Source organism: Odocoileus virginianus, chromosome 4, assembly GCF_023699985.2.
Source record: "Odocoileus virginianus isolate 20LAN1187 ecotype Illinois chromosome 4, Ovbor_1.2, whole genome shotgun sequence".
Classification (NCBI taxonomy): Eukaryota; Metazoa; Chordata; class Mammalia; order Artiodactyla; family Cervidae; genus Odocoileus; species Odocoileus virginianus.
In genome coordinates, this window is record NC_069677.1 from 1,884,657 (window position 1) to 1,908,754 (window position 24,098).

General features: G+C 41.5%; 1 protein-coding gene across 25 annotated transcripts in view; it reads right to left on the minus strand.

Annotated features, from left to right (window-relative positions):
• The window catches only part of ZBTB20 (zinc finger and BTB domain containing 20), a 1,026,540-nt gene that overhangs the window by 189,262 nt on the left and 813,180 nt on the right, over positions 1-24,098 (minus strand). For all 25 annotated transcript variants that reach the window (XM_070465986.1, XM_070465969.1, XM_070465979.1 and 22 more), the window contains one exon: positions 10,743-12,347. In XM_070465986.1, coding sequence (XP_070322087.1) covers positions 10,743-12,347 — 1,605 coding nt within the window. The remainder of the gene's footprint in view (positions 1-10,742; positions 12,348-24,098) is intronic.

Sequence of the window (24,098 nt, forward strand, 5' to 3'; positions counted from 1 at the left end):
TGTTTAAATCTAGGCACCAAGGCACAGCCTGCCACTCTGACGAATCTCCAAATGCCTCTGAGGTACATAGTTCTGCTTACCTCACTGAGCTGGTGTTGACATAAAATACATATGAAATCGCTTTGCAGACCACCAAGAGTGGTGTGGGAATACTTGCATGGTGTTCTTATTACAAGACTATCCATCCCTCCTCCACCATTAAATGGTTCCATATGCTTTTTTTGAACTCTTGGGTCAATTTTAAAAATAGTTTTCTCTTTCTTTGCTCTCAGTGTGTTGGCTGAAACCCTTCTTTCTCCTCAGTTTACTGCTTTGGTTTGCTCTTGGCTTAGAAACCAAATGATAAAACTTGTTAAAAGCTGTAATGTAAATAAGAATATTGTCACTGAATGACCACATGAAATAGTCTTCTATAAGTAACATCCATGGGCCTGTAATGTCTCTTTGGATAAATAGAGACTTGTTTTTGTTGGTGCTGTTTGCCTTCATCTCTGCTCTTGGAGGGTGAGGTGAACTACATTATGGTGTTTCCATCTCTCCCACCTCACCACTGACTGCCCAAGGCAGGCAGCCCACACAGAAAGTCTGTCCGTGTACCCTCTCATTGTTGTGTGCTGTTTAGTCACTAAGTCATGTCCAAACCCTTGCGTGGGTTGACATTTCCATGCATGTGTGCTAAGTCGCTTCAGTCATGTCCAATTCTTTGCAACCATATGGACTATAGCCCACTAGGCTTCTCTGTCCATGGGATTCTCTGGGCAAGAATACTGGGGTGGGTTGCCATGCCCTCCTCCAGGGAATCTTCCCAATCCAGGGATTGAACCCACGTCTCTTATGTCTCCCGCATTAGCAGGCAGGATCTTTACCACTAGTGCCACCTAGGAAGCCATTTCCATAACCCAACCTAAAGCCTGAAGCCTCTGAAACTCTTTGGTTAATATTTCAACATCTGAACAAGGCATCAGGGTAGGAAATCTAGTTCTTGAATTTTAGTTAACTTCCATTTAAAATATGTGCCTTGACTGTCTTGCCATTTTTTTCCATCATGAAACAGAAGAGGTTTGGTGTGTCCTAGTGATGACGGTGAGGAACACAATCACATACATGCTGACTGTGTGCCAAGCTGAGGGTTAGTGCTTTCTATTCATGATATGTTTTATGAAACTTCATCTCACTGGAAAGCTTTTCCGATGTGTTTGTAAACAGAAAAAGATATATTTTGAAGCACATGATCCTAAGAAATGGCTATTTGGTTCAACTATAACTCCACAAATTTCTAAACCAATTTCGTTGAACTTTGAACTTTTTCCTTTAGTTAATCACAACCTTTTTGGCCTGGCTTTCTCTCTGCTCTGCTGTCTTCCAGTTTTCCTTCTCTTCATCTTTATGGATGAAACAACATGAGCCATAGGGTCACAGGGATAGAAGAGTTTCACTTTTAGGCTACAATGGGAAGCTTAAAAGCCTTATTCCTACATGAAGAGTTCAATCTCTGCATGGTGTTTATATAGGTACATTTTTTTTAAATAAGAGATTCCCTAAGAGAAACAGTCATGCATGTTATTTTTAGTTGGAACATTTCTGTCAGCCGTAAACATGCTTGGAACTCAAGCTGGTCTTTGCCATCCTTGTGCTTTCAGTACACTTTCTAGAGGCTATGACAGGCCGGCCAACTATCTTTTAAACTATGTCCACCTGTCACCTTTAATGGGTAGTGTGCCTTCTTAAAGTTCCAGATGGTATTTTGGCTGCTAGGAAGTTGAAACTTGGTTTGTATTAAAAATTCTCCTGCTGTTTGAAACTTTCACCTTCTTATAGTGTATTTTTTCCTCTAGACAAGGTCAGTGATGATGGCTTTTTACTTTCACACCTTTCTAATCTATCAGTTGGTTCTTCACAGGTGTTGTCTCTCCCTCCATAGCTTATATATGTATGTTGTTTATATGCACCTTGTGCACTTAGCACCAAGGTTTGGCCGTTAATTATCCATGTCACCCTGGGTTTTCTAAGTGTTTTCATCTCTATGGGTTTGTTCCCCTTCTGTAACTGAGGAGTTGGACCAAGCACCTGCCACCCTCCTTTGCAGATTTAGTGGCCTTCTGTCCACCATGGCCCACGCCCCAGAGGACTCTGGTCCAGGTCTTGTCAATGTGTGACCTGAGGGCAACTTGCTTAAATCACTCAAGGCATCAGCAGTCCCACATTTTAAATAGGACAACATATTCTGCCACAGAAAAAATGGTGTGATAGTTAATGAGGAAAAATGTTTGCAAAGCACTTGGGAGCTCCATACAGGAAAGTCCTCTGAAATTATTCAGGTGCCTCATTGGCAGAGCATAGGCATTCCAGGAACTGCCTTACTAAATAGGGTGCATTTTCAGATTAGTCAGGTGTAAACAACTCATTTCTTTATGTTTGGATTTGAAACAGTATCACTCACTAGAAATGAGTGATTCTTCCCCATTATTTTCCTGCATGTTACTTATAGCGAACCCCAAACGGCTTTCAACATTATACATGAAATGGATGTGGCTGGTGTTGCTTGGTGCTCTTGATGTGGAGAAATGAAATTAAGATGAGTGGTAGCAGATGGCTTTCTGGGTCCAAGCCTATGGCCAGGAATGGCAAGTCTGATTGGTTAGAAAGGGACACAGAGTACCAGGCAGACACTGGGATTAGACACAGGATGAGGAAGCTCATATAAGCCCCTGCACTTTAGAATGATCCATTTTGGGACCATACAGATGCTGGAGTGAGATATGAATTCCATTTCCTTGGCTGAATGACCTGGACATGTTACTTCACCCTTGTAAGCCTCAGTTTCCTTATCTATAACTTGAGAATAATACAGTAAGCACCTGTCTTGTGAAGGTATTTTGAAAATTAAAGCAATAAAGCACTTTTGCACAGAGTATGTGATCATTTCAAGAAAAATTCAGCTGTTCCTTTCAGCACAAAGGAACTGGTGATAAATGAAATCAACTGAAAAATGACCTGCATGGCATGAGGAAGCCAACTTATGATTTTGCAAAAAACTATTTCAGATAACCAATAAAGCAAGTGATTATACTGTAGCTATGCAATTCAGAGTGAAAGGTCTAGTCCCGTCTCAGCTACATATGCTAATGGAAAGAAATGGCACCATGAAACAAATGCCAGCAAAGAGACAGAGGATCCTTAGCAGGCAGCAACTGTACTCTGGGGGCTGAAAAACCAGACAGCAAGTGGTAGAACAGAAGAGGAGGCAGTGTGCTTTATGATTCTGTGTGTGTGTGTTTATGTGTGAGAAGGGAGGAGTAGTGAATGCATATATTTTTCTCCAGTTTCGGATGCCTGCTTTCTAAAGCATCACTTTTCAACTCCTTCTTGTGGACTGGGGCTGACACTCTACCATGACTGACAGTGAGAAAAAAAAGAGAGGAAGAAAGATATTTTTAGGTTAGAGGGTGCAGAAGGTCTGTAAAATTTGAGGCTGAGGCATTCCAACTCTAAAGAGTAACCTCTGAATTGGGGGCTCAGCAAGAATCCATTTATTCTGTGGATTCTTTTTCATTCTAATCAGGCTTTTCCTAGGCTGCAAAGAGGACAGTGACTGCTGTTACTGGACACTTTTTTGAAATACTGTTCCCATCTAGTTCTCGCATTCTCTCGGCCTCTCCATCATTTGCTCTGGCATACACCTTCCTTCAGGTGAGTACAGTGTGGGGCAGTGTACAGAAAACATGGTGTTTGCTAAGGGGGCAGAGAGCAGGGTGGGACGAGTAGGCGCAGGAGGAGGTGGCTACTGCCAAGGAAAGCAGAAGGGGTCTTGGAAATTCCAAGTCCTCTGAATGGGGACAATCAAGATTGGAACAGAAAGGGGGAAAGGTCCAGTGACAAGAATGGAAGGTGCTCAGATGGAGTCATGCAGAGCCTTCACTAGCTGAAGAATCTGCTTTCCACCAGAGAGGTCTAGTTGGAGGGGGACATTCAAGACCACCTACCAGCCTTTCTCCCAGTCTGGGGTTAGGGGGTGCAGTCCTGGTGCCAGCTTGGACCGTGAGGCTGTCTGGGAAGGGGTGGAATTGCCTACTGGGGACACACTGCATTTGTAAGACCTCTGTGGCTTTAGTGACAAGTAAAAATTTTGATGTCAAGAATATTTTTAAAGATGTCAGGGACCTTCATCCACATTACCTGACTTTTCTTACAACTTTTTGAGCGGGTAGATGTTAACATTTTCCCCTATCCTTCAGTACTAAGTACTGTTAAAATCTGTATCTTACATGACAAGAAAATGAGGCTCAGATTGATTATAGAATTTACCTAAAGTCACTCAGAAACTGGTAAAATTGAGGCTTTCTCACTTCAAACCTTATACTTGTTTGTTACTCCACTGGCTTGGTACAATTAGTAGCCAAGCTCTATATGAGGATTATAACATCACGATCTTGATCGCACTGTTATTACTCTATGGATACCATTGTTATGTTACTATCATTGTTATATCTATTTATGTAAAATTCAAGGCCAAAATAGCTGAGCATTTCAAAGTAACAGAGAAAATGATCAATTCTGCAGAGAACACTAATGGGCATTAGTGACCACTGAGTTGATACTATGATTCAGAAAAGGTCCACATGTCTACCACTTGTTGGTAAAGAAAACACAAGTGGGAACACAGGTACAATACAGTCTTTGTATATAGAAAAAAAAAAGAGAAGAAAAAGAAATTTAAGTCTTGGTAAGAAAATAATGAATTTATGTATAAGTTCCCCAAATTAAATTCTCCTGGAAAGTATGCTTATGTATTTGAACATTCATTCATTCACTCAACCAATATTTGTTAAGCAAATACATATGCAAGCCTGTATTCATCTATGGATTTTAAAGCAGAAGTCCTAACACTGGCTCTTAAAAGGAAGTTCCACCTGGACAGCAGTGCCAGGTAAAATACATGGCACCCAGTTAAATCTAGATTTCAGATAAACAATGAACACTGTTTTAGTATAAGTACAACACAAATATTGAAGGGGCATAGTTAGACTAAAAATATTTGTTGTTTATCCAAAAATTCATCTGGGCATCTTGTGTTTTTGTTTTCTAAGTCTGGCAACCTTATACCTGGTGATAAAGAAATACCCTGAATTCCATCTTTGTCAGCCTTGTAATTCTGTATGCAATTTTGTTGTATAGAGCATGGTACAAACAAACAGAATCTGGTATCTGAAATTTGTTCCAATCATTGCAGAGTACTTATATAAATGTACAAAGTATATTTGCATTATTTATATGGAGCTACGTCCTAAAATAAATAAAACAACTCTGTGGGAAAATAATTTTTTCCCTTTTGAAAGTGATTAGATATCATTAGAGAAGAATTCAGTTCATTCATTGATCAAATATTTTCTGAATGTTTACCATGTGGAAGGTATTATGTTGGGTATATTGAAGCATAAGATATATATGATATATATCATATAATTATATATAAAATTGTTTCTGCTTTCATAAAGTTTACATTCTAATGGGAAAGCATAAAAACACTCATGTAATGGTAATATAGGGCTTCCCAGGTGGCTCAGTTGGCAAAGAATCCACCTACAATGCAGGAGACCCCAGTTCAATTTCTTGGTCAGGAAGATCCCCTGGAGAAGGGATAGGCTAGCCACTCCAGTATTCATGGACTTCCCTGGTGGCTCAGATGGTAAAGAATCTGCCCGCAATGTGGGAGACCTGGGTTTGATCACTGGGTCGGGAAGATCCCCTGGAGGAAGGCATGGCAATCCACTCCAGTATTCTTGCCAGGAGAATCCTCACAGACAGAGGAGCCTGGTGGGTTACAGTCCACAGGGTTGCAAAGAGTCACACATGACTGAGTGACTAAGCAGAGCACAATTATAATAAGTCATTGTTATACGTTAAGTTATTGCTATAAGTTAAGTTATTGTTATAATGTTAAGTGCCCAAAGGAGTACATTTGCCATGGAACCTTGAATATGCAAGATATTTGCTTCCATTAACATAGTTTATCATTATAAAATCAAGCTGTTGTTCAGTACTCTGATTTACTTTTTTAAACACATAGGTTCTTGTGAGTGGAATTTTGGGGAACAATGTTATATAACAAAAACAACCTGAAGCCATCCTCCTCCTAATCACCCAGGCCATCTAGGGAAGTGATTCCCAACTCAGCGTGAATCAGGGCTTGTTAAGACATAGGTCACTGGGTTCCCATTCAGGTCTGGGATGGACTCAAGAATGTACATGTTGCTGTTGTGGGGATCACACCTTGAGAAGCACTGCTCCCATGTTATCTTTGAATTTTCCCTATTGCTTGCCTTCCATGCCCACATTCACCCCAGGCTTATCCTTCTGTGCCCTCTGTCTTTCCGTGCCATCCCATGCCTTTTTTTGCTTTTTCTCTTGGGAGAGGGCACAGAGGAGTCCTGCTTTGTTCCACGAGAGGATGGTTTGTGTTAGCTTTGCTTTTTCTCTAATTCTCTTGTTTTTAAAGGTATCCTTAACCCTTGTTTTCCTGCCCTACAACATTTATGAAACTTCAGTAAAGCAAACTTGAGAAATTTCTAGAAGAGATGAAGTCCTTTCTTGGTTTGTTTGGCAGTAGATAGAGTGGTTTAGTGAGAGATTTTCTTTAAAAAATCTTAAAGGAATGAAAGAAAAAATTCATGCTATGGAGGAAGTTCAAGGGAAACCCAAGGGGTATCACATTGCTTTGGCATTTGAATTCCAACGAGGAAGGAAACATGTTGACAGTTATTACTCAGAGATTGGAGACAGAGCAAATAAACTCAGTGTCTCTGGGAGGAGGAGGCTAAGGTGATGACGGTGATTTTTTAAAGAAAGCATTAAGTAGTACTTTACCTTTTATGCAGAGCTCTCACATGCATAATACCTTTACAGTAGCTCAAAAGGCAGGAAAATTATTGTTTCTACTTTAAGCTCAAACAAACTGAGGGTAATGAAATTAAGTGACTTGTGTATGGTCACAATTAGAGGAACCAAAACTGAACCCAAATAATTAATTCCAGCACAGTCATCTTTCACTTACGTCCCTACTCTAAGTATCAGTGCTACAATCATCAGGGAATATGCTCAACAACCTACGTTCCCTTGGTGCGCTAAGGTAGAGGTGAGCTCCAAGGTCAACATGATGGACTACTTATTTGTAGCAAACATGTCCTTTTAATGACTATGTGGATCATTAACAAAGACTTACACGAATTGTATTTGGAATTCAGATCTCAGAACTGAGTCTCTCCAATCACGGAAAGTGTGAAAGTTGCTCAGTTGTGTCTGATTGTTTGCGACCCCATAGACTATACAGTCTATGGAATTCTCCAGGCCATAATACTGGAGTGGGTAGCTATTCCCTTCTCCAGTGGATCTTCCCAACCCAGGGATCGAACCCAGGTCTCCTGCACTGCAGGTGGAATCTTTACCAACTGAACCACCAGGGAAGCCCCCAATCCTTGAAAGGAAGTATCATATTCATTAAAAGTTGCAGTTGCTAAACTGCAAAGCTGGTTACCATGCATAGTGGCTGTGATGTTGAGAACCTAAGTTTTTTTCCTTTTAACTCTGTAAAGCTATTCTTTCCTAGTAAGATTCTTTTTGGTTAGACTAAAGGTAGGAAGCAGAATCCATCTCTACTCTTCCAGTATACCCAGGACTTTCTAGAATCTTATTTTAGACTAACATTTGGACTCTTTGCTGTGGATTTTTATCATTTCCACTGGGCTCCTGTAAAGTTGTGAGGCTCCACTTTTTTGATGTTTTCTCAAGACACTGGAGAGAACTTTGTTTTGAAATGTCAGCCAAAGTGAATCCAGGTGCTGAATTACTTCCATATGTTCAGGCTGTCTTGCCTTTTGAAAACCGAGACCAATTGTTCCTAAACTTTGTTAGATTATAGACTTCTTCACTTAGACAAGTATTGATAGAGAGTTGACCATTCCAAACTGCCACTGCCAAATGATTTGGGGGTGAAATGGAAGTGTTGATTCTTTTAGATAAGGTACGCAAGTGATAGATGTACATTATTTATTGTTCCTGGATGTAGTCAGGTTATACACACCATTACAAAGACCTTTATAAATTATGAGGAACTTCATAGCTTACCAGAGATCTGAAGTTATGCCTTTGAGCATAACTCAGATTTATAAAATGACTTTACTTGTAGCCTTTGTATCTATGATGTCTAAATTTGCAAATCCATTGCTGGTTTTCTTATGGGCAAATCTAGTTATTTGGGTTAACCACAGAATCCTTTGGTAAAATTGAATAAATATGTTCATACACCAAAGAGACAATTTTCTGTAGTACACCAAAAAACGTTATGCTCCAGATTTAAAGCCTTATTTTGACATGTGATCTAATAGAGTATGTAAACTTTATATCTGCTGGGTCTACTGGAAGAGATGCAAAGATGGGGAGAGTAGAAACATTCATGGATCCAAGAACAGAGACGTCAACTTTGGTTAAGAATACATTTCCACAAATGGTCTCTTTTTCCCCTTAATCCTTAATTTGATGGATTTACAAGGTAGGTACTCAGAGGAGGAAAGGACATAACTATGGGAGAATACCCTGTAAATCATAAATTGACAAATAAATAAAAATATTACTATTTGATTAATTTACTAAATAATGATGATACCATACCACATGGAAAATGTCCTCGATTGACCTCAGGTTATTAGATATTCACATGTACTCTAAGTAAATACAGTGACTTACCACTACCTGATTCTTTTCCTAAATTCAGTAGTAGTCACTCTGATTTTTAGAGGTATGAAAACTGTCATCTTTAAGAACTGATTCACACAAGGGCACATACATAGATTTACATATTGTTCTGATTTAAGTTGAACTGCACAGAAGGAAAATTTCATCTTAAGTAATGTTCTGTTTCAATTGTTCCCTTCCATGTTGGTATGTCTGTTGCAGTCCTTCCCTTCTATTCCCCAATTTAAATTGATCTGCTTTATGTTCTATCCCCTAGCTAGTCCTGCTGGCTGACCTGAGAAACAAGGTTGCTTTGAGGAACTAACTTATTTCATGTATTGTAATTCAGGTATGTAACTTTCCCCTGACAATTTATTTGTCATTTAACAGAGATACCCTAGAACTAGAAGGTTAGCAGATGAATGACTCTCATAATTAGTTCAGTTCAGTTCAGTCGCTCAGTTGTGTCTGACCCCATGGACTGCAGCACGCCAGGCTTCCTTGTCCCTTACCAACTCCCGGAGCCTTCTCAAATTCATGTCCATCGCATCGATAATTCCTCATAATAGGAATAATATAATCCCTCATAGTAGGAATTATGATTCCTATAATAGGAATTTCAAATATGGTCATCATCATTGAGTTAGTTATTTTTAGTATAAGAGAATCCATGTGAAATCATATCACATATATAGTCCCTTATATGGAGGAGCATCCATGGAGTTCTCACTACTGTCTGGTCCATTGTAGAACTAGGAAAGGGCACTCACTGGCTGGGAGGTCAGGAGATCTTTGCTCTAGAATCATTCGCTCCAGGAATGAAGCACTATCTTGCCCAACTACTCACCTGATGAATAACTGAATCCCCTCTATAACAAATCACTATGAAATGATCATCCATTCTCTCCTTGAACACCTCTAATTATAGGAACTCATGCTCCCTTTGGAGGTTGTCTACCTATCTTTAAAGCATTTCTGCTTAAACTTCCTCTTTTATTTAATTAAATATCTTTATAGCTTCTAATCATTGGTCCATTTCTATATATGTGAACACAATGGGACAAGCTTAATGTATCTTCCCTCAAATCATTTAAATAATGCTAAAAGTGTGAACAACAGCTAACATTTATAGAGTGCTTATTATGTGCTGGAGATTTCTTTAGGAACTTCATATGGATTAATTCATTTAATCCTCAAAACAGCACTACTATCACTATTATCCCCATCATATAGACAAGGAAACTGATGTATAGAAATGCTAAGTAATTTTGCCAAGCTGACAAAACTCAGTAGGCACTTTCAAGTCAAACCTACGCGCTGCCAAACACCTCTAGCACCTTCAAACATGACTCATATGCCATGGCTTCACAACCCTTTCCATCTTAATCATACTCCTCTCAGTGTGCCCCAAAGAGTCTACTGTCCTTTTAAATGGGAGAACCCAGAACTGACTGTGGTCTCTAGATGTGGAAAATAGAGAACTAGCACTAGAAAACAGTGAGCTTATCACCCCTCTTCATTTCAGGGACTGTAAGTGTAGCCTTCACTGGCATTAGCCTTGTTGTGGCCTCTTCAAGCTGTTGGTTCAAATGAAACTTACTACAGACTGAAACCTTTATTCCTGTTTGGCTTATATGACTTGGGTCTGTAAAATGAGGTGACTGGAGTGTATGATCTCCAAGGACTTTTCTAGTTTTAAACACCTAGGATCAAAAATATGTTTCAAAGTTCAATGTGTTTAAGGGATGTTGTGCCTGCAAATTCTGTATCAGGTTTTCTCATTTAGCCCTTTCCCACAAAGGGTTTCTGTGATTTTGTCTTTTGGTGACAGGATGCTTGGTTCGTGGGGTGGGGGCATAGTTGGGGCTTCTAGAAGATGGTTTACAATATGTCTTTCTGTAAAATCTGAAAGATGATTCCTACTTTCCCTTCCACCTACAGGTCCTGCCCCTCCCTTCCTCCAGCCCCCTCGGCCTCTCCCACCTGCTGCCAGTCTTCCAGTGGGCCGCACTCACCTGTGTGTACGAACATGTGCTTGACGTAGTTCTGTTTGGCGGTGAAAGTCTTGTTGCAGAGAGTGCACTCATAAGGCTTTTTTTCGCCCTGCCCACTGGCTGTGCTGTGGCCTGCGGATGGGGCCAGGGGCTGTGGCGCTGGCAGCTGTGCAGTAAAGGTCGACAAGCCGGGCTGGGACACTGTCACAAACTGGGTCTGCTGGCCTGCCAGGGGCTGCGGCAGGCTGAAGAGGAAAGGCTTGGGGCCGCTGCCCGCCGGCTGGGTAGTGAAGAGGGCCGGCAGGTAGGTGTTACCGGCTGTGCCAATGACCTGTGTGTTGCTGGTTAAGGTCAGAGGCATCCTCAAGTTGCTGGTGAGGGTTTCGGTCTGGCGTAAGTAGAGCTGGGTACTTGGCAATGGCTGCCCGATGGACGTGTTGACCGAAGGCTGCTGCAGGACACTTTTATCGGAGCTGTTGCTGACAGTGATCACCGTGTTGTCCATCTCCACCTCGTTGCTTCTTTCGGGGGAGGAGGCACCGGTTTCTAGCTGGTGCGGCTGCGGGGCGCCCTCGGCTGGGGCTTCCGCGGCCTGCTCAGGTTGGGCGGGTTCGGCCTGGCTGTCCCGCGCCGCCCCGGGCCCAAACTGCTGCTCCACGGAGTCGGGCTCAGTGCCTATGGAGGAGCTGACGCCCGAGTCGAAGCTTTCGCCCTTGGGCTCACTCTCGGTGCCCTCGGCCTGGTCGGTGTCTTCCGTGCACTCCTCGGACTCATTGCGCTCCAGGATCTGCACCCTTTGCTGCCCGTAGTAGTCGTAGTCGTCCTCCATCTCCTGCTTGATATGGATGTTGCCCACCAGGGTCTGGATGCGCACGGGCCGGGGCTGCTTGCGGCAGTGCGTGGTCTCGGGAGTGGTGGACAGGTAGCGCTCCATCTGCTGCGAGCGCTCGTGGATGCGGGTGATCCAGCTGGGGTCTTCTATGTGGTGGTCGCGGGGCAGGCCAAGTGCCGTCTCGTGGTGGCTGACTACTGCGCCGCTGTAGAAGGAGCGCTCACCGCTGCCGTTCTGCATGGAGCAGGCGTACAGCGCCGAGTAGATCCTGTCCACGCTGTGCTGCGGATGGCTCTGCAGGTAGCCTGACTCGGTGTCGCTGCTCTGGCCCGAGGTGCCCGACTCGGGAGTGCCCCGTGGCGTGTCCTGGCCTGAGTCCTGGATCCCCGGGAACACATCACCCACGTTCTGCGACACGATGCGCGTGCACTCATCGATGACCGTTTTGATCTGCAGGATGCTGGCGGCCGTGAGGATCTGCAGGGCTTCCGACTGCGAGACGCGCAGCACGCCGCTGTACATGAAGTCAATGAGCTTTTGCACCGACTGCACCGACACCACCGATGGGATCTCGATGTCGCTGTAGCCCAGCAGCAGCTTGTCCTGGAAGAAGGGGCTGCCGGCGGCCAGCACGCAGCGGTGTGCGCGCAGCATGCTCCCGTGGATGCGCACCGTCACGTCACAGAAGTGGCCACGGTTGCGCTGCTCGTTGAGGGTCTCGAGCACGGAATTGCTGAAGTTGTGAAGGTTGATGCTGTGAATGCGCTCGGTCATCCCCTTGCAACTGATGTCACCTGCACGTTGAGACAGACAAAACACAGGGCGTGGGTCAGAGCCAGCTGGCTGCCTCCCTAACATTTGGGTCTCAGGTGGGCAATGCTCATGGCTCCTAGCAGCACCCCTGTGCAGACACAAGCAGGCTCTGTGCCAAGATGGATAGGCTTTGCATCAGGTTGACCTGTGGGTATGATGTCCTATAGTAACAAGGCCTTGGATTTTGTTGCAACAGGGCCCCAGCTATTTGGGGGTACTGAATCCATAATTGATCCCCTAGACCTTCAGCCAGGGTTGTCAGTTGAAGTATAGCAGTCTAAAAAACAGATAGGTCACTGCCTGCTTTTCCCACAGCTTCAGCAAATAAGAACCAAAAGGAAAATGAAGACTTGTTCTCAGGAAACTCTGCCTCCACTTTAGACAGGCCTAAGCCCAGGTCCTTTGGGAAAGCTTGTATTTTTCTCAATTTGTCAAAATTCCTTATTTTATTCATGACCACAATATTTAATTCGCTTCCTGTTAATTAACATGGCACATTCTGCAAATCCACACCACATATGCAAAAATTCTTGGAAAAGTCAGCTTAGACTAAGATAGACATAAAATAGCTACCACCATGTTTTCCAGTGGAGGGACAGGTTCTAGAATGCAATCTTCTTGCTAAAGGAGCACTTGCCCACTGTCTGTATCTGTGCATTTTTCTTATCCTCTTTGGTGAGATCTGTTTGAGTACTTTCTAGGGTGGTTGTATGTTATATGGTGGTCTTCTGAATTTTCTGAGGCTTAATGAAGAAGAAATGTTAGAAAGGTCAGAGATGGCAGTGTTGACCTGGGAGACTGGAATACACTAGGTGACCATATTTGTCATTCAAACTGGGCTCTTAGGAGGACTGTTAGTAAGTAGGTCAGGACAGTAGGGTTACCCTGGAGTGGGATGTACAATTATCTCAGGAATTGGGTGCTCTCTGCACTTACAAGAGGGATATATCAGACAGTTGCCAGGAGGAAGGCAGCACTCAGCTACGTGGAACATGTGGATAGCCTGACCTATTGTCACCCTTATATCCTAGGCTGTGCAGACAAGTGATAGGTTGGTAACACCTAGATCCCAGATTGAGAAGGAAAACAAGTGTCTATAACACTAGACTTAGGGCTTTCCTATTTTTTTTTACTTTAGCTCTCTAAAGAATCCCTCTTTCCACATCATTCTTCAGTCATTCCCCATTCTTGCCTTCACAACTGAAGATGAGCTTGAGGGAGGCCAAGTAAGTAGGCTTTCAAATCTAGGTGACCCAGGTATAGACTGTTGGTGTGACCCAGATCCCTGTGTCTTGTTATAAGTAACCCAGAGGTAACGGCCTGCACACAGAGGAATGACCACCTCCTCAGGTTCTTTCTCCTCTGCCTTAGGAAAGAGGACCTGCTCAGAGAAGTCTGAGCTCAACTAGCTTTTCTACTGTGGTACAATCTGTCTCCTCATTCTGAGTCCAGCTGGTGTGACTGCATCCTTATATACTCATTCATTTCCTTTGCTCCCAACTTTACATTTAGTCAGCCTCACAGAAATCCACTAAACTTAATAAATGCTGCCTACAGGCTCTATGTTCTCTTTGAGTGATATGATTTGTGCAAATTTTTTCATAAGAGAATTCCTTTTCCTTCCAATTTCTATTAGGTCTGTTAATGTGTCTAAAATATTTCATTAGATGACTGTTTCTCTTTTTCCTTTTATATAAAACAAATTGTCCTTGCCAGGTTAAGGAATCAAGGTGAATCCCCTATAACTGTTAATACAAAACACGGCACCAGAGGAAGGCCCCAAAAACCTAGAAAGGAAAATTTAGGAAATCAGTCAGCAGATCATATTCTAATGTCTTACTGAGTCCCTCATGCTTGTGCACTGTGATAATAATAAGAGCGATTTTTTAAAAGAGTGTTCAAGTTTTAACTACTTTATGTACATTATTTCATTGAGTCCTCACAACAATCCTATGATGTCAGTAGTATTATTATCCCCATATTTCAGATGAGGAAACTGAGGCCAGAGGAACTAGGAAACCACTCAAGGCCACACAGGTAGTTGGTGGTTGAGCTGGCATTTGAACCTAGCAGTCTGGGTCTAGAGTTCACACTCTTATCTGCTTCACTGTATTGCATGCTTTTCTGCTTCACTGTATTGCATACTTTGTCCCTGAATGATGCCTGGGGTTCTTAGGTGTCCATGGGTCTGCCGTAAAGGTGTGTAATAAGGTCTGTTCAGTGTACCCTCCAGCTACTTCTGTACCTATCCATAAATTAGTGTGCTGTCTCATAGCCTCAGTCATCTAATAAAGCATATTTTAAAAAACTTATAAATGGAACAATGCAAGAGATAAAAGAGAGTTCTGGCACTAAAATGTAGAAGTTTCTATATACAATTTTACTATCACCAAGGTCTCTTTCATTTAAGTAAAATGGTAAGCACTAAAATTGGCTAAGTCTCTGATAAAATCACCGTCTCTGAGTAGGATGGATTTATTAAACATTTTTCTCCACACGGATAAAAACACTCTTTAAACACACAATTGCTCATAGCAGCAGTCACAGCTATATCACTTGAGTTGTCATATCTTCTTTCTGATAATTCTGGGAAGAAGCTCAATCACAATTATCATAATAATTAATAACCATGTAGCATTTTACAGTGTACAAACTCTTTCAGAGGTATAGACTCATTTACTCCTTATAACAATCCTATATATTTTCAGGACAGGTTCTATTATTACTATTTGATGTAAAAGGAAGTCGAGGGTTTCAAAGTATCTAAATGACTAACCCAATGTTTTCCAGAGCTAGTAAGTGGCTGAGGTGGGATTAGATCCCATGCCCTTTGATGCTCTTTTTATCACATGATACTGGATCACTGACAAATGAAATCTGGATTACCCAAAGACTGAGGGCCATCTAATTCTCACAACATAGAAAGTGATGATGGAGCTTGCTGTAGAGATGGATATGGTCACTAACAAGAGCTGTCATTATATCACACACATTCATAGATATATGCACACACACACAAACACACACAAACTCATGAAAAAAAGTTCAAAATGCTGTTGAGCTGATCCACTCAAGTCTAAATAATCAGGTAAATCTATAGCAATAATAAAAAATTGTCTGCTAAATAATCTGAGTTATGATTTTTGCAGTAATGCTGTTGCCAACTTCATTAAAAACCACAGAGACAAACTTGAACCTGTGCACATATACAACCTGACCTGACAAACCTAGTTGGACTTTTGCAGACACAATTTTTAAAGGTCTCAGTGCACTGGTCCTGCACCACAGTGAGCAGCTGTGAAAGGCTGAATCGGTTTTTGCTGATATGTGTACAGATGTGACGGGGGACCCTGCCGGTCCATTCAAGCATGCCTCGGCCCTCCAGCACACAATGCTGAAGCAAGTCCTTTCCCAGGCTTTCTTTCATTTTCAACACTAATACAGTGGGAAAGAGTTTCTGCCACGGCAAGGCAATGTCCAGGCTTTTGTGAAACAGGTCCTTTTCATGCAGTGGGCATTAATGTATAGATTCCAACGGAATAAATCTGAAATACTCTACTGTAGGAGATTTGTTCCCCATTGAAAACAAATCTTGATTAGATGGTTATTCAGAGACTGTATAGGAAGGAATGGTGTGAAAATGCTAACTCCATTCTTTCTTGGATTGGCAGTGAATAGGCCTTTGGGCTATTCAAAAAAAAAAAAAAAAAACCTTCGACTCTACAAAACCATACAACTTTACAAAGATTTTGTGCATTTGGGGATGCCACGATACACTTCCTCCCCCCTTCCCTCCAAAAATCCCCCATGGTGGTGTGAACATAGAACTGATGGGGTAAAATGGAAAAAAAAAAAAACTGACAAAAATAGCATGTTTTAAAATAGTAACCCATCTTCTTTCCACTAGAGTAAAAAATATATAGTCAGTCTGTGATGGCATTCACTGGAACACTCAAGGAATTCTATTCCTGAATGTGATCGTGTACTCTAAGTGATTGTGTTCTGCGGGTGAGCACAGTATGGATGAGGCTGATGCAGGAGTGAGCACCAGAGGGGGATTCTGCTTGTGGTGAAATAGCTGATGGAGGACTTGGCTGTCTATGTTGTAGGAACCCAGCTCCTGCCTGTCCCTGAAATGGCGGGTGTCCAGGGATAGGACTAAGCATGATAATAAAAAAGCTGCCTGTGCACAAGGGAAAAGGAATAAGAAAAGGAAACAGCAGGCAATACAATCTCTTTTAATTAGGTGTGAAATCCAGTCCTTTCTCAGTCCAGATATATAAAATGAGACTAGTGCAAGGGCAAGATGCTATAGAGAGAGATGGGAGTTGGAAGACTGTGGCTGAGAAAGAAACACTAGCTCTCAAATTAAAAGCAAGATGAATTTTGGTTGACAGACTGAAGTCAAATGTCAGGGCCAAAGAGCCCTCAAATTTTCAATTTGGGCCACCAGGCTCATGTGTGCTAAGTGGGTCAGCACATGAAACAGGGCCAGGTGGCCAGGCCTCCACAACCCAGCTTCTTATCACTCCCTTTCCCATATTGTGCTCAATAGCACACTGACATTGCTCTTTCATATTATCAGGTGATGAGTGATCATGTTGAACTTTCACATTTTGGTGCTACTTACCAAGTTGGTCCCATTGGGAAGGATCCAGTTCTTACTAGAGAAAGCTGGGATGCATGTGGCAACTAAGGCCCCTTTCTCCCCAAATCTACATCTTTTTGTCCTGCCAGGTGCCTGAACTCAGTCATGTTTATTTTACCTCTTTGCCTGGGGTGGACACTTGCTGAGTCTCTGCACCACATGGGGTTAGAGGTTGCTTGCTCACAGATTCCACCATCTAGAGCAGATGGTCCTGTATGTCCCTCCCCTCTCTATCTCACTGGCATCTTCACAGGATGGCTCTGGGAAAATCACTAGTGCAAGTGGGAGGCAGTAGGCAGAGCTAGACCTCTTTCTTCTACCCTAGCTCCATCTGTTGTTGTTTAGTGACTAAGTTGTATCTGTCTCTTTTGCTATCCCATGGACTGTAGCCCACCAGGGTCCTCTGTCCATGGGATTTTTCCAGGCAAGAACACTGGAGTGGGTTGCCATTTACTTCCAGGGGATCTTCCTGATGAGGGATCAAACCCATGTCTCCTGCTTGGCAGGCAGGTTCTTGCAGGTTCTGTACCCCTGAACCACCTGGGAAGCCCCCTGGCTCCATATACATAGCATATTCCTGCTCTCATTGCCTCTGTAGGTGAACTGTGGAAAGGTCATCAGTATTTGAGAAGGAGATGCCTCATACGCTTGCTTACCCATTCCTGGTGAGCAGGGGGTGCTTTGAGCTATCTCCCAATGAGGGTTTTCCCCGTCTTCCAGATTGTCATAGCCTGGATTACAGGAACCATTAACTATTTCATCTTTTTAATTTTTTTATCATTGGTAACAGAATTCTCCTAAAACTGAAATCAATTCTTCAATTTCCATAAATTTGACTTTCAAATATATTTTCAGGAATATACAACCTATTAAAGTTGGGAGCACTCTGTATGAAATTTTAAAGTCACTACTTATTATTTCAGGTAGATGGAGATATTAAAATTACTAATGATTTTTTATTTATGATCTCAATATTTTGGTTAGGTATGTTTTATATTACTTGAATTTTCATTCATATATTAATTCATGTATATAATGAACTTTCATTCATTCTGAAGCACATTTTAAGTACTTAAAGGTCCTTAAGAAGCATAAGCATACACACACACACACACACACACACACACACACACATACCCAGGCTTCCCAGGTAATTCAAATGGTAAAGAATCTGCCTGGGATGCAGGAGACCTGGGTTTGATCCCTGGGTCAGGAAGATCCCCTGGAGAAGGAAATGGCAGCCCACTCCACTATTCTTGGTTGGACAATTCCATGGACAGAGGAGCCTGGTGGGCTACAGTCCATGGGGTCACAAAGAGTCAGACACAACTGAGCAACTAACACTTTCACTTTCATATATATAATGGAATACTATTCAGCCATTAAAAAGAACAATATTTTGCCATTTGCAACAACATAGATGGACTTGGAGAGCATTATGCTAAGTGAAATAAATCAGATAGAGAAGGATAAATACTGTGTGAATGACTGAGTGATAGTTGCTCCAGGATTGGCTCCAGGATGTATTGTACAATGTGGGGAATACAGCTAACATTCTGTAGTAACTGTAAATGGAAAGTAAGCTTTAAAAATTGTATGTTTGTTGTTTAGTTGCTTAGTCATGTCTGACTCTTTGTGACCCCATGGATTGTAGCTCACCAGGCTCCTCTGTCTAGGGGATTTTCCAGACAAGAATGCTGGAGTGGGTCATCAAGTCCTTCTCCATAAAAATTGTATATAAAATAAAAAGTTATTTTGAAATGCATATTTTATATACTTATGTAACTATAAAATTAATGAAGGGACCAGTATCAGCATTACAGTTGTATGGATAAATGTAGGTACATAAATGAATAATGAAAGTTTTGTGATGAATTAACATCAAATTTTTACTTGAAAGAGTAAAAATAAAATTAGGCCACACTTTAGCAACTATGTAGGACCTATTATGCCCTCTTCTATGTAAAATTTACCCTCTCTGTCACTCAACTCCTTATTTCACTTCTATCCTGATTTCTTTTTATAGCTATATACAAATATATTTTCCTATTTATTAATGTATTGAATATTTTTTCAAGCCAACTTAAATCCTTTTAGTTATGAGGTGAGTTTATTATCAAACAATTAATAAACAAATAATTATACATCAACTTTATGGGACCAATTATAAACATAAGTTAACACTTCATAACATAAGTTAACACTTCAAGCTACATACTTAATGAATTTACATACTTTGAGCATCTGATTCTAGTGGAACAAAAGACTGAAAGTTCAAATTCAACTTTGAATTCAAATTCAGATTCAAAAAGTTCAACTTGTACTCTCTTACAGTACAAGTTGCGAAAGCTAAGTTTTAACTCTGTGAACAAAGGCATTGGATAGCTATAATTCTAGACAACATTCTGAAAGACACCTATGCCTTCATTTTAAAGCTGAAATGAAATGGCTTCTTCTTGAAGAGGGAGGACCTGCTGGGACTAAGGAAAAAAGTCAATGAAATCTGAGGTTGATGCTTTTAAATCCTCTTATATTGTAAACCTTTTGAGACACCTTTAGGGGTTTGATTTGTTTTCCCCCCTAAAGCTCTTTCCTTACAAATTTAGCTGTTGCCCTATTGTAACCTTTTCCTTTGTTCACTAAATCTGAGGAACAAAAACACAGAGATACTGCATCTGTGGGTGGGATAAAAAAATGAACAAAAGGATCTACTTAAAGTCACAAAGTATGCAGTTTGAACTTGGCTTTGGATAGGCCTTACAGAGGGTCTATATATTCAAATGCATAGTTAATAAGTCCTTTATTTTGCTTGAGAGAAAACTGTACACTTAAAAAGTGTTTATATAAAAACCAGCATCTTTTTACTTACTAATCTATTCTCCTTTTAATCTCTTCATCATCATATACTTATTTTTTAGAGGGAAAACAAAAATTTTAACTGCAGTGAGTTGAGGCACGCCTTTGGAAAATATCATCAACTGGTGATGAAGTATAGTTAGGTAAGAAATTAATTAAAAAAAATTTTTTTTAAAAATTAGTTGGAGGCTAATTACTTTACAATACTGTAGTGGGTTTTGTCATACATTGACATGAATCAGCCATGGAGTTACATGTATTCCCCATCCCGATCCCCCCTCCCACCTCCCTTTCCACCCGATTCCTCTGGGTCTTCCCAGTGCACCAGGCCCGAGCACTTGTCTCATGCATCCAACCTGGGCTGGTGATCTGTTTCACTATAGATAATATACATGCTGTTCTCTCGAAACATCCCACCCTCGCCTTCTCCCACAGAGTCCACAAGTGTGTTCTGTACATCTGTGTCTCTGTTTCTGTTTTGCATATAGGGTTATCATTACCATTTTTCTAAATTCCATATATATGTGTTAGTATGCTGTAATGGTCTTTATCTTTCTGGCTTACTTCACTCTGTATAATGGGCTCCAGTTTCATCCACCTCATTAGAACTGATTCAAATGAATTCTTTTTAATGGCTGAGTAATATTCCATGGTGTATATGTACCACACCTTCCTCATCCATTCGTCTGCTGATGGGCATCTAGGTTGCTTCCATGTCCTGGCTATTACAAACAGTGCTGCGATGAACATTGGGGTGCACGTGTCTCTTTCAGATCTGGTTTCCTCGGTGTGTATGCCCAGAAGTGGGATTGCTGGGTCATATGGCAGTTCTATTTCCAGTTTTTTAAGAAATCCCCACACTGCTCTCCATAGTGGCTGTACTAGTTTGCATTCCCACCAACAGTGTAAGAGGGTTTCCTTTTCTCCACACCCTCTCCAGCATTTATTGCTTGTAGACTTTTGGATAGCACCCATCCTGACTGGTGTGTAATGGTACCTCATTGTGGTTTTGATTTGCATTTCTCTGATAATGAGTGATGTTGAGCATCTTTTCATGTGTTTGTTAGCCATCTGTATGTCTTCCTTGGAGAAATGTCTGTTTAGTTCTTTGGCCCATTTTTTGATTGGGTCATTTATTTTTCTGGAATTGAGCTTCAGGAGTTGCTTGTATATTTTTGAGATTAATCCTTTGTCTGTTGCTTCATTTGCTATTATTTTCTCCCATTCTGAGGGCTGTCTTTTCACCTTGCTTATAGTTTCCTTTGTTGTGCAAAAGCTTTTAAGTTTCATTAGGTCCCATTTGTTTATTTTTGCTTTTATTTCCAATATTCTGGGATGTGGGTCATAGAGGATCCTGCTGTGATTCATGTCGGAGAGTGTTTTGCCTATGTTCTCCTCTAGGAGTATTATAGTTTCTGTTCTTACATTTAGATCTTTAATCCATTTTGAATTAATTTTTTGACTTTGGGAAAACTTTTATCTGAACTTCAGTAAGTGAGAAAACAGAACCCCATAGTGTCATTTTACAAGAGCTTTTTGACTAAAATAATCACTGCTGCTGCTGCTGCTAAGTCACTTCAGTCGTGTCCGACTCTGTAAGACCCCATAGACGGCAGTCCACCAGGCTCCCCTGTCCCTGGGATTCTCCAGGCAAGAACACTGGAGTGGGTTGCCATTTCCTTCTCCAATGTGTGAAAGTGAAAAGTGAAAGTGAAGTTGCTCAGTCATGTCCGACTCTTAGCGACTCCATGAACCGCAGCCTACCAGGCTCCTCTGTCCATGGGATTTTCCAGGCAAGAGTACTGGAGAAAATAATCACAGAGCTCCTCAATTCACAAAACTTCCTCTGCTGCTCACTGTTCTGAGACTGCTTTCGAAGCAGACATTCAGATTCACGCTCAAATGTTCTCTTTGCTTGTGTCTCCCTAGAAAAAAATAAGCTGCTTTCATTGTGACAACCAGTTTTTAAGCATAGCTGTTTGTTGGCAGGAGATGGATAAATTTTTTCTGTATGGAAAGTGTGGACTAGAGCCACGACAGATTGTTCTACTGAGGAATGAAGGCCTTCTACATGCGGAAGACCCGGATTCAATCCCTGGGTCAGGAAGATCCCCCAGAGAAGGAAATGGCAACCCACTCCAGTGGGATTCTTGCCTGGAGAATCCCATGGACAGAGGAGCCTGGTGGGCTACAATCCCTGGGGTTGCAAAAAGTTGGACAGGACTGACATACAGCATACACCTTCTCAAAGTAACAAGGAAAAGCTAAGGAAAAAGGTAAATTTGTTTTGCTGGATAACTGATTAAGACAGAACGGAGGTGATTTGTTGTGGGCCAGTTTAAGAAAGTAGCTGAAACTACATCTCAACAGCCCACCTAGGGTGATACATTATAGAAGCAGGCGCAGGATTTCCATAAGAAAAAATAAGACCTAAGTTCCTTTTTGGCTCATGCTGAGATGAAGAAGAGTCTAAATAAATGTTGTTAGAACTTAAAAACTTGGAAAGCACTGGTAAGTGAAGTGGAAGGTATAATTTGCAATTATTCTAATTAGGAGTAAGGTACTATATTTTAATCTTATTTTTATTATATTCTTGATTGTATCTTTTATATAATGTTTTATATATTGTTTACATATTATAGGATAAAAGATATTAAGCTGTTTAAGAGTCTTCTATTGCTATAGGTAACATTTTAATTATCTTGACTTATTTCACCAATTTGATTTGATCTTATTTTCTCATTTTTCCCCAGATAAAATCTCTGCATTAATCCAAGAAGCTGTGTGTTAGTTGCTCAGTAGAGTCCAACTCTTTATGACCCTGTAGACTGTATGTAACCTGCCAGGCTCCTCTGTCTATGGGACTCTCCAGGCAAGAATACTGGAGTGGGTTGCCATTCCCTTCTCCAGAGGATCGTCCCAACTCAGGGACTGAACCCGGGTCTCCTGCATTTGCAAATATCTTGATGTAGTGCATTCATTCTTAATTCCCTTCTGCTGCTGAATTTGTCCCGAGTCCTAAGATTATCGTTCTTTCTCTACTTAACAAATCTTAGGTACCATTTGAGAACCCAATTCAAAGTTCTTTCTTTTCTGTGGATTCTTCTTTGATTACTGAACTCCATCCTGAGTTCTTTCTTTTCCTAGTTCCCACTGATGGTGAGGTAAGAAACTGAAACATTAATTTCTATTTTTTTTATGGAACTATAAAACTTTCATAATAATAAGGCAATTAAGAAAGACCAAGTCTTGCCCTCATTTCTGGGCTCCTTGGTAGTTGTGGCTTCTGAGCCCAAACTTCCTCTCAAATGAGGAAGGTGCCAAAGTGTGAGGTACACAACTCCAGTTGGCTTGACTGCTTGGCGTACTTTTGGAGGCTAGAAATAAAAAGGCACTCACTTGGGAGGGATAATGATGATTTTGGGCTGGGTCTACACTCAGTAGTAAAGACCACTACTACAGCAGTGCTGGGCAGTAAGACGGACCAGTCAAATTGGCAACTTTGTTAGGTAGACAAGGAATATTGATGATGAAGACTATTATAGACTAAGAATCTGACCACTCCCTAGATTTCATGAGTCTTGTACAAGTCTAGAGAGGGGAAGGAAGCCCTGAAACTTGACTAGATTTTTTTCTAACCTTACTGATAGGGACCTTGGTTTAATTTTCTATAGAAAAGTAAGGAAACAGTTCTTGTACCTCAACGTTGTAGGATAGATCAGAACTTTCTAATAGTCCTTAACAGTATGTCATTGATTATTCTGTCTTCAGTTTTCTTCATTTGTGCCTGCCTTCTCTCTATAAGAGGACTTCCCGGATAGTTCAGCTGGTAAAGAATCCACCAGCAATGCAGGAGACCCTAGTTTGATTTCTGAGTCAGGAAGTTCCCCTGGAGAAGGGATCGGCTACCCACTCCAGTTTTCTTGGGCTCCCCTGGTGGCTCAGATGGTAAAAAATCCACCTGCAATGCAGGAGACCTGGGTTCGATCCCTGGCTTGGGAAAATCCCCTGGAGGAGGGTATGGCAACCCACTCCAGTATTCTTGCCTGGAGAATCCCCATGGACAGAGGAGCCTGGTGGGCTACAGTCCATGGGGTCATAAAGAGTCGGATACCACTGAGCGACTAAGCACATATTATCTCTTTAAGAAGGCTCTCAGCTTCTTGGAGGCTGGTACCTTACCTTGTTATAACTACAGTTTCATCACAGATCATCGAATCCTCACACT